This window comes from Mytilus galloprovincialis, chromosome 13, assembly GCF_965363235.1.
Source record: "Mytilus galloprovincialis chromosome 13, xbMytGall1.hap1.1, whole genome shotgun sequence".
In the NCBI taxonomy this organism is placed as follows: Eukaryota; Metazoa; Mollusca; class Bivalvia; order Mytilida; family Mytilidae; genus Mytilus; species Mytilus galloprovincialis.
The window spans coordinates 38,248,239-38,263,986 of NC_134850.1; the positions used below are offsets into that span (position 1 = coordinate 38,248,239).

A 15,748-nucleotide genomic window follows, 5' to 3' on the forward strand; every position below is an offset into this window, starting at 1 on the left:
GTTTTCATTCAGCCACTGTAATAAAGCATTTTTTGATTTTTATTTATTCATCAGGTAAAACAGAGCATTTCAATTTGAAAGGAGTGTTGAGAGTAACGTATGTATTGTTATAAAGATGTCTTATTGTCAAAAACAAAATAAAAGAACAGTAGTAAAAATCTTTAGATACTTCTACATTAAAAAAGTTCATGATCAGCATATAGTAATTTTAAAAACTAAAAAAATGTTTAGGCAAGTAATAATCTGATGCAAAACATAAAAAAACTATTTTTAAATCACTGGCGTGCTAAAAAAACTTATTTGGAAATTACTGGAGTGTTTTTTTGAAGTCACTGCAATATATTGGTCTATCACCAAAATATTTTACATTGATGGTTTCTGTTGTTGGTACAAGATTAGTTCAGAAGTCTAATTAAATATTTTAGATACAGGATTGATGATCTACAAGAGGAAAGGAAGTTAGTTGTCAACATGAATCTCAGTGTATGTTTTGAGTGGTCTGGTTCCTGTTTGTATGATGTTACTGTGTTCCATGATACTGTTATACCTAAACCTCTCTGTGACTGGGAATCAGATTCATACTTCACCAAAGGTAAATAATCATACATTGGTAAATATTATGATAAAATATAGTAAATGTATTATCAGCAAATGTTATGTGAGGTGAAAGGAGTAGGTCCGGTAAGGCCCTTTTTTGGCCCCAAAATATAACAGTTTTACAAAATTGTTAAAATGTAAACTTTTAGTTATTTATTGGACAGTTGAATGCTTCTGCTACATAAATATGGGCTGTTTTTGACAATACAATGCACATATATCGGGTTGTAGCACCATTAAGTCATGTTAAATTACTGAAATCTTCAAAATTCTATCATTTTAGTTAAATTTTAGACGGTTTCCGTGTAAAACGAAAGTGGCCGCATTCGTGTTCATCCTTAATATTGCAATGTAAGTTGTATTTTATGATAATACATAACATATATAAAGGTTGTGGATGAACACGGATGCGGCCACTTTCATTTTTGACAAAAACAATCTGAAAAGTGACGTTTTTTGGCATATTTGAGAGATTTTTCATATTTGAGCTTTAATCGGATCGTTTTTAATGACTTAATCAGTTAACATCTTTCACATAAACTAATTGAATCAAGTGAAATAGACACTTAAGTGTTTAAATAGTGTTCAAAATCTTTCGTCAAATGAAACTGAAATTTGAGGCCAAAATGAGTCCTTACCGGACCTACTCCTTTATTTGATTATGGAAAATGTGCACTTCATTTGTTTTGCTTCTTTTACTGTAGTATTGTGTATTTTTTTGAAATGATTAGTAAAAAAAAAGTAACTGGTTCAGTTGATATTGTAAATATCTGCTAACATGTCGCCAGTAAACTTAATTTGCGACCATCAAATCCCCAATTGATGCCATCGGAGCTTAAAATACAATACAGTTATCTCCTAAATGTTGTGTTGATAAATCATTGATGAATACCACATACACTAAAAATTGCTATGTTTTTATAATATGTTTTTAAAATAAGCAATATCATTACAGATTTCTCTTTGGATAAATTTCTTGCTGGAGAGGGACTTAATGCAAATGAAGTCTTGCCAAAAGACATTGCTGGAAAGATGATGGAACAGTTAGGAGTAACATCTTATCTTAACAAGGATTACTGCAGCTTTGAATATGAAAGTGACAAAGATGGATGGATTAAAGGTGAGAGACATGCATATGTTTGGATATAATTTTTATGCCCCATTTATGGGCATTATATTTTCTGGTCTGTGCATCCCTCTGTTCATTCATTCATCTGTCCGTCTGTCTGTCTGTGCATCCTGCTTCAGGTTAAAGTTTTGGTTAAAGTTTTTGGTCGAGGTAGTTTTTGATCAAGTTGAGGTCCAATCAACTTGAAACTTAGTACACATGTTCCCTATGATATGATCTTTATAATTTTAATTCCAAATTAGAGATTTTCTTCCATTTTCACGGTCCACTGAACATAGAAAATGATAGTGTGGATGGAGTCTGTGTACTGGGGACACATTCTTGTTTAAAACAAAATTGAAAAGCATGGACAAAAGTTAGATGTACATGTTACAACATACTAGAAATTTTTAGAAACAAAAAAATGTTGAAGAAACATTTCTTTCCAGTTTTCAGCTGTTGGAACAAAGTAGAGGCAAACTGTGTTACTCATCTTATACAGCTTTGAATTGATTGCTACATTAACATGAGTAAATACAAAGTAATAAACCCTCAAAATGGATTTGTTTTAAAGTATCTTGAATCCTCTTAAATACATAAAATACTTTACTGACTTTTAGAGGCCAGGGAAAAATCTTAGTGTTAAATTTCTAACAGTCAGTGTTTGTTCCATTATTTAACATCTTTTGTCATTGTTAATAAAGCTTTATATTCATTTCAGGTTGTTTTGAGGATGTTATTTTATCAGTCTTACCTGCAGATGCCAGATGCAAAATTCTTCCTTCTTGTTTAGGCATTGATTGTTGTTTAGGTGTAGATTTCTTACAGCACAAATTCAAGGCTTCATTTGAACTGGATACATGCAATCACCAGTTAAATTTACAGATAGACAGATATCAGAAGACACTCAATTTGACAGATTATACATATGGTATTTATAATTGATTTATAGTTTAATGCATAAGCTAATTGTTTATACATTTGTATTGCTATAACTAAAAATGAGTATAAAGGAATATTATTCTATTTAAAAATAATCTCTGGACGTTGGCATTTGTTAGCAGCATGTTAACTAGGAGATGTTGTCTTTTCTTATCCTGTAATGATCAGAACAAGAACATTTAATTTGATATTAGCTGCTTTCTTTGCAATCTGTTTTACAAAACATAAGGTGTTAAAACATAGGGTGGTTTCATTCAAAGTATAGAGTGGGGGTAGGTAGACCAGTTTTTCATTCAGACTTTTTTTCTATGCTCACTTAGCATGCTGGTCATGTTAAAAGCAGGCTAAATATTTATATCACATTAAATTGTTCCCATGAAGAATGGGTATCATTTTCAACAATATTTAACTTTTAATGTTCATTGATTTGGTTAATTTAAACCATTTTAAGGTAAATAAGTGATGAAATTATTTTTTCAGTAGATCTATGAAGATGTGGTGTGAGTGCCAATGAGACAACTCTCCATCCAAATAACAATTTAAAAAAAGTAATTCAACTCTTTCTAAATATTGTAAAGATGTACTGCATTTAATCTGTTACTTTTTTTTTCTTCAATTTACAGGATCCAAACAGAAATTAAGCTTCATGAATGTTGTTATAATAGAGTAAGTTGTTTAATGCAGATGCCAAGTTCTTGTTAATATATTTTTGGGCATATGAAATGAAGTTACATCATGGTTCAATGCCATGAATTTCCTAAATTTTCAGATTATTTTCTTTCATTGATATTTTTATAGTGTATTTTCTGGCTCATTGATGTATACCGTCTTTTGTTCAAATGTAGTAAAGATTTTATTCCTGACTAGTTCATATTTTAAATGCACACTGTAAGAGAATTATTTTATTTGAGAGAAGGATATGTTTTTCTTTTAAGGTATATGATAGAAGATCTTGTCTCTGAGAATAAATTCCAGATCACTTTGAATATCAGCCTCTGTTTTGAAACTTTCAAAGACTGTTTGACAACTGTTCATGTTTTAAAGGATACTAAATTGCCAAAAGTATTTTGTGACTGGGGAACTGGTTTCCCGCAAGGTAATATTTCATCGTTTATTTGTAATTTAATTGAACAAGCTACAATTTACCATAAATATTACGATAAGAGAGAAAATTTCCATTTGTTTTAGATTTCTATTTGATAAACATCTAATATTTGAGCCAAGTTAAAGGTAAAGTGCAATTTCTTGTCTTGCTTATTGTAAATAAATACTTTTTTTCAAAATTCCAATAGGGAACATAATTTTTATAATTGTATAAATAAACCAATTTTTGAAGGCGTTTAAAACTACATGGCTGACATTTCTTTTTCAATCATTGAAAAGATGTTATAGATAACATTTTATCTATAACATCTTTTCAATGATTAAAAAAGAAATGTCAGCCATGTAGTTTAGAGGAAGGCCAATGGCCGAAACGTCTTGAAAAATTGGTTTATTTATACAATAGTAAATAAATAACTTTTGTCAAACAATAATGTGTCAAAATCATAGACTACATAATGGTAGAAGATGTCTTACTCTTATACTTTGTTGTTTTTACAGATTTTTCACTGACATCATTATTAAAGCAAACACCAGAGACAGTAACAGACGTGTTACCAGCAGTAATCATTGAAAACATCTTGACCAAACTTAGAATTAGAGAATTTTTGCTTTCACCATCTTGCTCTAGATCCACTTTCCCACTTTCTAAACACAATTCTTTGATGAACAGTAAGTAAAACTTAATTATCTGCAAATCCACTTTTTCAGTTGTATATCTTTTCTCAATAGCAATTTCCTGTATTATGATATCAAGGCAAACAAAATTCTTTCTTTTTAGAATGCTTTTGAAAAGATTTCAATATTATTTTGAAAATATCATATAATTGCAGTATATTGCTATTCTTCTTGAGCATCACAGATTCCTAATTATTTTACATATATTGTATATACCTGTATATCAATCAGACCTAGCTTCTTACTTTGAGTGCCATGATTAATGTTTTTATTTTGGTAAAAATATTTGTTGTAGATTGTTCCAAGTTAGTTGACTTGCCAACTTTACCATCAGATGTATCATGTTATATACCGGAATCCTGCATGGAAGTACAGTGTTGCGTTGATGTTAAGCCTATCAATAAAACCATCAGCCTACATATTTCACTTGATCCATGTGTGTATGAAATGGAAATTGCAATAGAGACATTGAATGTTAAAAAGTCCCTTTTGACATATGTATGGGGCGAAGAGGAGGTATTCTCTCTTCAAGGAGGTATCAAACTAAAGTATGTTTTATTATATGGATTATTTAGTTCATGTATTTAGAATGAATGAACTCAACAACAACTTAGACTTATAATCTAGTGATATGTTTGCAAATGGCACAACTATTCTGTTTACAGTCCAAATTAAGCATATAAAAGTTACCACAGGTCTCATTTGACCTTCAACAATGAACAAAACCCATACAATATAGCTATCTGTAAAAGGGCTGACATGACAAAATGTGAATCATTTTTTATGAAAAATTCAGCCTGATTAAACTTAAAACAATAACAGCTAATTTCCCAATGCATGTATAGCAAGAATTTGGTTAGCTGGCTTGCTTTGTTTGTATATTGTATAATAGTAATTTAGATAACATCCAATTGAATTAAACTATAAAATATACAGGCTTAAGTTTGCCTATTTTTATTGTTTGAAGATGTTTATCTTAAGTACAAAGCTAGGGTAAACATTTATACAAACAAAGCGAGCAAGCCAACCAAAGATTAATTTTCAAGCTTAAGGAAATTAGCTGTAAAAAAAGACAAATATTTCATTCAACAACCAACTACAACCACTGTAATACTATAGTTTTTTCTGTTCATGGTTATTTTATAATTTTGAAATTTTATTGAAGGTACACAATTTTTGATCTAGCAGAGGAAGGGATGTATATGGTTGACTTGAAGTTTGAGCTTTGTTTGGAATATACACATCCAAATGACTGTATTTTGAATATCATCCTCATGAATAAACAGAAATTTCCAAAGCCATTGTGCAACTGGGATGAAGGATTTTACATTCCAGGTATGGACTTTATTTATTATTTCCTCTAAGTATGCTTCAGTCACTATTAGAGTATATTTTGAGTAAGGATTAAAAAAAGAATCTTGTTTTGGTCTTTCCGTTCACTAAGAGAAAGGAAATTTTTTTAATTACCAGATATGACTAAAATGATTTTGAAATATGGTATGGATTATATTGTAGTGATCTACTTTGATATTTGTAAGAATATTGGTAAGTGGAAAGATATTTTTGTGTTAAGCTTTTAAAAAGAATATGGAATTTCCTTCAAACATTTAGACAGTTCAGAGTAGCTTATGAATTGGTGTTTTTTGCCCATAAAAAAAACATCTACTTTATATCTAGAAATGATCAATTGTTGGCTTTGTCAAAGAAAAAATAATTCTGTGATTGATTTATTTTAATTTAAGGATTTTCCTTGAGTAAATGGCTAACTGATAACAAATTTAGTGACAACACAACACTAGATGCATTTGTGGTAGCCCAATTAATGGAAGAAATGAATCTGAGACCATATATGAAGGACCCACAATGTAAAAGGGACGAAGCTTCATATTTTAACATCAATCACAATGGATGGAATATCAGTAATAGTATGTAAAAATAATGAATTTATTTTAGAACAAAAGTCTGGTCCAAAGTACAATTATGAGATTTTGTCCACATCTTTTCTTTTGTACCTACTTAACCAGTTTAAAATGAACTTTTCAGGAATAATATGGTAAAGGTTTTTCTTAAAATTTGAAGAAAAAAACCCATAGCAACCACGTGCAATTCCTGATCCTAATTTGTCCTGTTTTAGATCTGTTTCTCGAAGTTTTAGAAAACTATAAGAATACCTCTTAACACATTATGATATTGCTTATAATAGAGTTTTCCAGTGGAACCTCTGTTAGGCACAACAAATATATGTTTGCATTTGTTCTGAATGAGATACTTAGTTAGCATAGTTCTGTTTGTGCATGATATGAATTCAGTTTTATACTGACTTGTGAATAAATTTTATACATAAAAAGGTTGAAAGCAATTTGAAACTAACAAAAATTTTATACTTGTTACTTATTCCTCTTTTTTTTTAAATTTCTTATGATAACTTTTATTTCAGGATGTGAAGATACAAATATGGATTTGCCAACACTACAGTCAAGTCTTTCATGTCATATTATGAATAGCTGTATGGCAGTTGATTGTTGCATGGATGTACAGAAACTTGGTCTCTCTCTGGATTTTTATTTTAACTTGGATATATGCAATAACAGATTCACAGTTGGAGTTGAAAACCTGAACAAAACAACATCAATGTTGAACATTGAATTTGGGACAATTCAGACATTCTCCTTTATGGGACTTCTTAGAATGAAGTGAGTAATTTAGGTTTATGTTTTTAAATGATCCAAAAGAGGGGGGAAATAAATTGACAATTTTATGAAGAAAAAAAAATAAGAAACAATCAAAAGTCAAATATCAGTAGACAAAACACAATATAGAAAACTAAAGACCGAAGAACAGAAACCTACAAAAACTTGAGTTGATCTCAGGTGCTCTGGAAGGATAAGCAGATCCTACTTAACATATGTGGCACCCATTTAGATAGTAGAAACATGGTGATAGGTCTAATTCTTAAACAACTATATGCATAATTCAAGTTATTTCCTTAGAATAATCTGATATTTAAATGTACAAAAGACATAATGTTCAACCCCTGAGAATGACTAGTCACATGCAAAATACATGGCATACTATTACTAGAAATAACAAGTCATCAACAAATATGGTCTTTAGATGGACACCATACTCGAAACCTGGCTTTAGGTGGGATTCTTTTTTTTTGTTTTCTGTATAGTTTTTGTTTGTTTGAATAACAAGTACTTTTGGGATAATAATTATTAAGCTAACATATTAAAATGATTATGTGGCATTAGTTGCTATCTCAGCTCTCGTTGCTATATATTTTTATGTTATTTTAGTTACCAGATCTATGATTTCCCAAGTGAAGGAGTATTTGTTGTTAATGTCAACGTGAGTTTATGTTTAGAGTCAATTGGATGCATCATTCAACAAACAGTGCTTCAGGATACAAAACTACCAAAACCACTTTGTGACTTAAATGAGGGATTTTCTGTAAAAGGTAATATATGTTTATATCTTTCCTCACATTTTTTTTGCTCATGAATGGGGAAATATTCTGATATTTTTTTTGTATTTTATGTCATATGCACACACTTGGATATAATATGGCCAGTTTGTATTGATATAGAAAGGTTGAGTACCATGAAAAAGACAACAACTTTCCACAGGAAAATTGGCAATCCTAGTCACTCAAGATCAGAGTCAAAAGCATCTTACCCCATACTAGGTTTGAAACCTAAACCTCAATGTATGAAGATTGCTGTTAACTGTAGAAGAACTACAAAGGCCACATGGAACTATGGCATCAATGTAATTTGTTAATCACAACTAATGTCCAAGTACTTTTGATTTCAGATTTTTCTTTGACACACTGGTTAGAAAAGCAAGATGTAGTTATTTCAAAAACATTACCAAAGTCCACAGTTGACCTGTTATTCCATCAGTTAGGAATATCAGGATATCTGAAAGATCCTGGATGTATTCACTCAACATACAATACTGACAGTCTGGGATGGAATACTTTAGGTATAATACTAAAGATAAGATTAGGAAAATCAAAATGTCATAATCTATACCTGTTGAAAGAAGAGTTCCTGTAGATTTCTTTATTCATTTTTGATACTTCATTGATATCTTGTTGGTTTATTTTTATCAAATTACGCGTACTGTATAAGCATATAGGAAATTTGTATGTTGTTGAAATCCTAGTTAAATTTTTGCAGGAATAATAAACCACTAAATACTTGAACTTTTTATGCCCCACCTACGATAGTAGAGGGGCATTATGTTTTCTGGTCTGTGCCTCCGTTCGTCCGTTTGTCAGTTCGTTCGTCCGTTCGTTCGTCCCGCTTCAGGTTAAAGTTTTTGGTCGAGGTAGTTTTTGATGAAGTTGAAGTCCAATCAATTTGAAACTTAGTACACATGTTCCCTATGATATGATCTTTCTAATTTTAATGTCAAATTAAAGTATTGACCCCAATTTCATGGTCCACTGAACAAAGAAGATAGTGTGAAGCTCAGGTTAAAGTTTTTGGTCAAGGTAGTTTTTGATGAAGTTGAAGTCCAATCAACTTGAAACTTAGTACACATGTTAACTATGATATGATCTTTCTAATTTTAATGCCAAATTAAAGTATTGACCCCAATTTCACGGTCCAGTGAACATGTAAAATGATAGTGCGAGTGGGGCATCCATGTACTATGGACACATTCTTGTTTTTAAAGATATAGTTGTCTTTTTGCTGTTGCATTATTTTTTCAATCAATCTGAAAAGGAAAGCTTTTGAAAAAAATATAAACATGAAACTTTCTCTTTTTCTTTGGAAAGACAGGAATGAAACATGCATGAATAATTTTGATATTTGTGCAGTTCTTGACAATTTTTATTTTTTATTTTAGCTTGTCCAGAGAATATTTCACTTCCTCACCTACCAGTATACGTAAGCTGTCGTTTACCAAGTTACTGTACAGGACTACAATGTTGCATGGAGGTATCTCTCCTTCAAACAACATTTCAAACACATGTTTTGTTAGATGCTTGTGCCTACAAACTCAGTTTTGGAATTGAGAAACTTGTCATCAATGAGTCCTTGTTTGACTACACTTTTAAAACATGGAAAACTGTATCACTAGGAAATATGGTCAGACTAGTGTAAGTATATACAGTTGATGAAATTACGAGAAACTGATTATGTTTTGATTATTTTTAGACGGAATAAGAAATAGATGTGTGGTTGACTATACTTGCAATGCCAGTGGCGGATCCAGGGGGAGGGTTCCGGGGGTTGGAACCCCCCCTTTTTTTTGGATGATGAATGCATTTGAATGGGGACATATAATGGACCCCCCCCTTCAAATAGCTGGATCTGCCACTGAATGCATTGAAAATTATTTCTCTTGAGGGTATGGTTTCAATTGAGGTTGTGTTAATTTTAATACTTATAAATAACACTAAATTTTTCATGCAGAAGTTGACACTTGAAATTAGATTTAATTAATAGATTGATTGATTGATTGGTGCTTAATGCCAGAGTGCCTGGGAGAACCACCAATCATCAGCTAGAGTGCCTGGGAGAACCACCAATCATCAGCCAGAGTGCCTGGGAGAACCACCAATCATCAGCCAGAGTGCCTGGGAGAACCACCAATCATCAGCAGCAGAACTGTCGCCCTAGTCAATTAAGATTGGAGTTGAGCACACCTGCCATGTGCAGGGTTTGACCTCACAACCTCATTGTTGACATGTTAGTGATACTGTTGATGAACCACTTGTGCCACTGAGGACCCCACAATTTATTCTTGTATGGACAAATGATTAACATTTAATTCTTGTGAATAAATACTTTTGAACTGCAAATGATGCCATCTTTCAATAAGACATTAAAGTTCTTAAATAAGTAATTGTTAAGTTATTTTGTGTATTCAAATAGGTTTAGGATAGAAGAAATTAGAGTTGAGAACATCTATCTGATTGATGCTAAGATCAGTGTTTGTTTTGAGACTTATGGAGACTGTAGATACACATTTGACATTTTGGATGGTGTTAGTATACCAAAACAACCATGTTCATGGTCTGATGACTTTGTCATTCCAGGTTAGTCAATAAACATATATGGTGTTTTTTCTGTAGCATGCATGTTTTCTTTCCAACTTGGTATCATTGTGTTTTTCCAGTAATTGATCATGAGCAGTTGTGAGAGTCACTGAAATGCTTAAAATATTGCAAATTTTTCACAAGATGGCTAAAATTTGAAAAAAATAGTACAAAAAGAATTGAGAGAAAAAATGTATTTCAGGTTTTAACATTAATAACTGGATGAGTGATAAAGGACTAAGTAGTTCCATGAAGCGGTTACCTCCAATCCTGATATCACAGCTATTAGAAGATCTGGACCTGGCTGATTATCTTTTGAATCCAACATGTGACCAGTCAGCTGATAAATACAAAACTGACCACAACCATGGATGGAATTCAGGTTATAACATTAGTTGAAAAAAGTTACATTTATGTAAGAATGTCTGTAATAATATAAATATTGACGGTTACATGGTAAATTATATTGACACTTAAAATAGATATTGACGGTTGCAGGGTAAATTATATTGATTTAAAACAGTCATCCTTACCAATCATATGGATGAATCAATCAAAGACTTACAAGTGTGATTGCAAATGAGACAGCTATCTGCCAAAGATCAAAGATCAAACTACAAGTAATTTTATTGGCTTCAATGAGTATAACCACTGTCATATGGTATGATAATTTATAGAAATCACCTTGGACTACAGACCCCTGATTTTAAACAAATAGAAGATGATGTGGTGTTATTCTGTAGATTCTAAATGACTGCTTAAATTTTAATTTTTCAGAATGTTCAGCAAATGTGACAGTTCCCGCCCTTCCTGAATCAATAACATGTCACTTAGACAACACTTGTACTGGATTTAGTTGTTGTGCTGACATAGATTTCATAAATAGAAATGTGAACTTTTTTCTCAAGATAGACCCTTGTAATTATAAACTAAATATTGGTATTGAAAAATATCAGTACGAAGTTTTCCTTATGGATTTTGAGTTTGGGATTCAGAAGCATTTTCATATTGGAAACGTAATTGAAATCAGGTATTTAAGTTTATAATTTGAAGGTATATAATCAGAAATGTATAATTTATGTATTTGATGCAAACTTAAAATTGAATTACCCTTAGATGTTATGTCATTTTTCGTTTTTGTTGAAAGAAATCATTTATAGTGTACTTGCAACACGTTCAATACATTTCTTATCCAATTAGTGAATAGTTTCAAAGATCCTGGTAGGAATAAAAGTTTTCTTTTTGCAGCTACAAAATCACAGACTTTCAAGGATTGTCAGTATACTATATGGATTTGGAATTTAAAGTTTGCTTCAATGATGGTGGTCCATGTGCTTTTGAGGCTACAATTTTTTCACAGACTGAATTACAAAAGGGCCATTGTGACATGAGCAAAGGGTTTTTAGACACAAGTAAGCATGATTCAACAAGATTTGTATAAGCCCCAAAGTTGCTTATTTTGCTTTTATTTTATTTACTCATTTGTTTGGTATTTTTTTCTTTGGCTTAATAAGATAGGTTGAAATAGTTCTAACTCAAAAAGGAGTAGGTCCAGTAAGACCCCTTTTTGGCCCCAAAATATAGCAGTTTTACAAAAATATTAAATGTAAACTTTTAGTTATTTATTGGAAAGTAGAATGCTTCTGCTACATGCTGTTTTTGACAATACAGTGCACATCTATTGGGTACTAGCATCATTAAGTCATGCTAAATTACTGAAATCTTTACAATTTCAGCATTTAAGTTAAATTTTTGACATTTTCCGTCTTTAATGAAAGTGGCCGCATTTGTGTTCATTCTTACTATTGAAAGGTAAGTTGTATTTGATGATAATACATAACATATTTGTTGAGAATGAACACGGATTTCGGCCACTTTCATTTTTGACAAAAACTATCTGAAAAGTGACATTTTTGGCATATTTGATAGATTTTTCATTTTTAAGCTTGAATCGGAGTGTTTTTAATGACTAAATCAGATAAAATCTTTCACTCAAACTTATTGAATCAACTAAAATAGACACATAAGGTTTAAAAAGTGTCCAAAATCTTTCATCATATGAACCTGAAATTTGATGCCAAAATCAGTCCTTTATCCTTTATAAACAGTATGATGATAACTGGTAATAGAGTTTATTGAGAGGTTATTGTTTTAAATTTACAGAACAACTATGTAGATATAAAGCTGATCTCTTAAATTTTTATTAAATTTTGTAAGGAATGAACGTATGAAGGACTGAAATATTGTAAAAAAGTAATTTAGTTCTTATAGTTAAGTTTAAAGTTAAATTAACTTAACATGGAAGTAATAGTTAAGTTTAAAGTTAAATAACTTAACAAGGAAGTAAAGCCCTTAGCTAGTTGAACAGAAACTGAAAGGCTTTTATATATCAACTGTAATATACCTTATATGTTATTCAATTTTCAGACTGGTCTATATCAAAATGGTACACTGATATGAATATAGACACATCTGAAAAACTTTCTGTAAATGCAATATTGATGCTTTTGGACACCCTTGGAATAGCACCTTTTCTTAAAAAGGAGAAATGCAGTAGACATGATCCAAGCTCTATATTTGCTGCCCAGTACCAGGGTTGGAGTACAGGTAAGGCATATTATTTGTTTTATTAAGTAAAAACACTTAATACCTTAAATATTTTGATAAAATGCTTTCTAATCATACTGTTTTGGAAACTATAAACAATATTATAATTTGTGCCAACCATGAACACCCTCAAGTTATCTTAGCTACTGTAAACCAACATATTTTCGCAAGTGATTTATTTTCACAACTTTCAAGAAAACAAAAATAATGCAAATGTTTTAAACCAGGATCATTCCTTGTCTAACTATATCAAGTAAATTTGAAAAAATTGCAAACTTAAATCGCCAGGAATTGGGATGGAAAAGTCTGAAAGCGAAATAAAGTATCTGGAAAAATAATTAAAACTGGTTTGCAGCAATTTTTTTTTTTTATCCGTTACAGATTGTAGCTCAAGCTCCACAGCACTGCCTCAGCTTGACACATCTGTGATAACATGCTACTTAGATGACAGTTGTAACAACGTCCAATGCTGTCTTGATGTGGAAATAATTGACAGATCTATTCATTTCTATTTGAATATCGATCCATGCAACTACCTCATTAAAATTGGAATAGAAAGATTGGAGATGGATATTTTGCTGAGCAGTTATCAATGGGGTGAATGGGAAGACATGGATTTGTATGGAGTCCTCAGGATTAGGTAAGTTTGAAACTTGTTTTTGTAGGTTTCCCATTTTTGTAATTCTTATAATTTGATATGTTATGTTATAGTCTTGCAAGCTAATGTCTTCAAATAAAACATTATATAATAGTCACACATGCAATAATCTCAGATGTCATTTGCTTTCTATATGAATATGAATGTGACCCATATTTGCTATATAAATTCAATCTTCAGTATAATAAGGCAAGTCGTTTTAAATGTACTTCTTTTAACCCTTGAAGACATAAGATTTCATAATATATAGCACATCAGGAATAAGGTGATTATGGTCATAAAGCAAGATTGTATACTAGACAATAAAAGGGCTGTCTTTGCAGGCATCATCCTCTTTGGTCGGTCCCATCACCTACTCTTAAGAATGGAATGTTAACGAGCAATGTTAAACTTTCCCTATAACCAACTTTTTTCCCCCAGCACTGACACAAAGTTTATATTGATATGAGGTATAAAGCATTTTACTATAATAGTTGCAGAATGCAATTTTTTTTTCAAAATTGAAGTTAATGCAAGTTGAACGTTTTCTTTGCTGTGTTACCTGCTTTATTTCCTATAGTGGTGTAAACATTTTTTAATTCTTAAATTATAGATACTTGATTAATGATTTTTCTGCCGAACAAGAATATGTTATTTCCATGACTGCTAGTGTATGCTTGGAATCTGATGGAACCTGTCAAGAATTTCACATCCTGGACAGAAATAGAGTACCAAAACCATTGTGTAACTGGGATAAACGATTCAAAATACCAGGTTAGTTAAATGTGCATAAGTAAAAATTTGTCAGAAATCTTTTTTTTTTTACAGTGATTCCCTAATTTTCAATGGAATGTGCAGTTATTATTTGCTTTGAATAAGGAATTATAAAAAAAATTATATAAATTACTTTTTTTTAGAACAAACAACATTTTGAATGATGCTTCTCAAAGCCGGAAAATCAGCTCCTCAAGGTTTTGATTGTTCTAATCTCTGGAATAAAAATAATGAATTATAGTATTTATTTATTCTTTATGAGAGATGTTCTCTATGTAAACCACCAGAGCTTCCTTTGTGTTGACAGTGTACAGTATCCTTGTTTAAAAATTCTTATTGGGAACACATATAACATATCAATTCTCATTAGATAGATGCTTTACTAATTTATTGTAGATTTTTCTGTTTCTGAATACATGTCAGAAAAAGGAGTGACTCAGCTTAACCAAATGGCAACCTCAGATGTACTTGAAACTCTAGGAGTATCATCTTATTTGAAGTCTCCATCTTGTGACAGAAATGCAGCACCTTTTACTGTTCACAATAATGGATGGTCAAATGGTATTTATATTGATGTTTTCTTAAGATTTTATAATACATCAGATTGATGTTGTGTTTTTCAATTTTCAAATTTTAGACACAAAGTAAATTACTTTGCACTCATAACATAACTTTGATATGTGAAAACTAACATAAAGTGATATATTCAAAAGATAATTTTTTCTTAATTCTATTTTACTTTACTATAGATTGTTAAAATAACATTTTATATATTTGGTACATGTGAAGAGATTTTCTTGGATTACCTTCATTAAATTCACTCAAAACTCAAAAATTTGAAAAGCAAGATAACTAGAAATAGAGAGTTTTCTTTTTTCTATGTTATTATTTTACAGATTGTGCATCAGCCATCGGTTTAAATGAAGCCATTTCTGGTCATTCTTCTTGCTATATTCCTGATAAATGTACAGCCATACACTGCTGCACTGATATCCCACTCCTAAACATCACTGTAAATACTGGTATTGATATGGATATTTGTGACTATCGACTAACTGTTTCACTGGAAGAAGTAACCCTTGAATTTTCATTGGTTGACTATGAATATGGATCTCGGAAGAAATTTTCTCTATTTGGGTTATTCGATGTCAGGTATATATATTAAGGATAAATAATAAGAAAGACACAATTAAAAGATATGAACTCAGCTAAGCTACGACTCTTACTTTGTGAGATAAACAAGCAAGCA

The 15,748-nt window shown here is 31.1% G+C and overlaps 1 protein-coding gene and 1 long non-coding RNA gene across 2 annotated transcripts; both read left to right on the forward strand.

Moving 5' to 3' along the window:
* The first annotated feature begins 59 nt into the window (after positions 1-59).
* On the forward strand, positions 60-13,732 carry LOC143057495 (uncharacterized). The gene is made up of 20 exons (XM_076230803.1): positions 60-97; positions 426-592; positions 1,553-1,717; positions 2,427-2,636; positions 3,271-3,313; positions 3,583-3,743; positions 4,250-4,420; positions 4,722-4,731; positions 5,592-5,761; positions 6,169-6,351; positions 6,864-7,119; positions 7,726-7,886; positions 8,243-8,413; positions 9,287-9,539; positions 10,318-10,481; positions 10,684-10,863; positions 11,259-11,511; positions 11,730-11,893; positions 12,909-13,088; positions 13,470-13,732. The coding sequence occupies exons 2-20, from the start codon at positions 472-474 to the stop codon at positions 13,730-13,732; spliced, it is 3,279 nt and encodes a 1,092-aa protein (XP_076086918.1). The 5' UTR covers positions 60-97; positions 426-471.
* A 609-nt stretch (positions 13,733-14,341) lies between these two features.
* LOC143056102 (uncharacterized) lies at positions 14,342-15,635 on the forward strand. Its single transcript, XR_012972241.1, has 3 exons — positions 14,342-14,499; positions 14,896-15,060; positions 15,396-15,635. It is a non-coding gene; the product is annotated as an uncharacterized LOC143056102 (long non-coding RNA).
* The last annotated feature ends 113 nt before the right edge of the window (positions 15,636-15,748 follow it).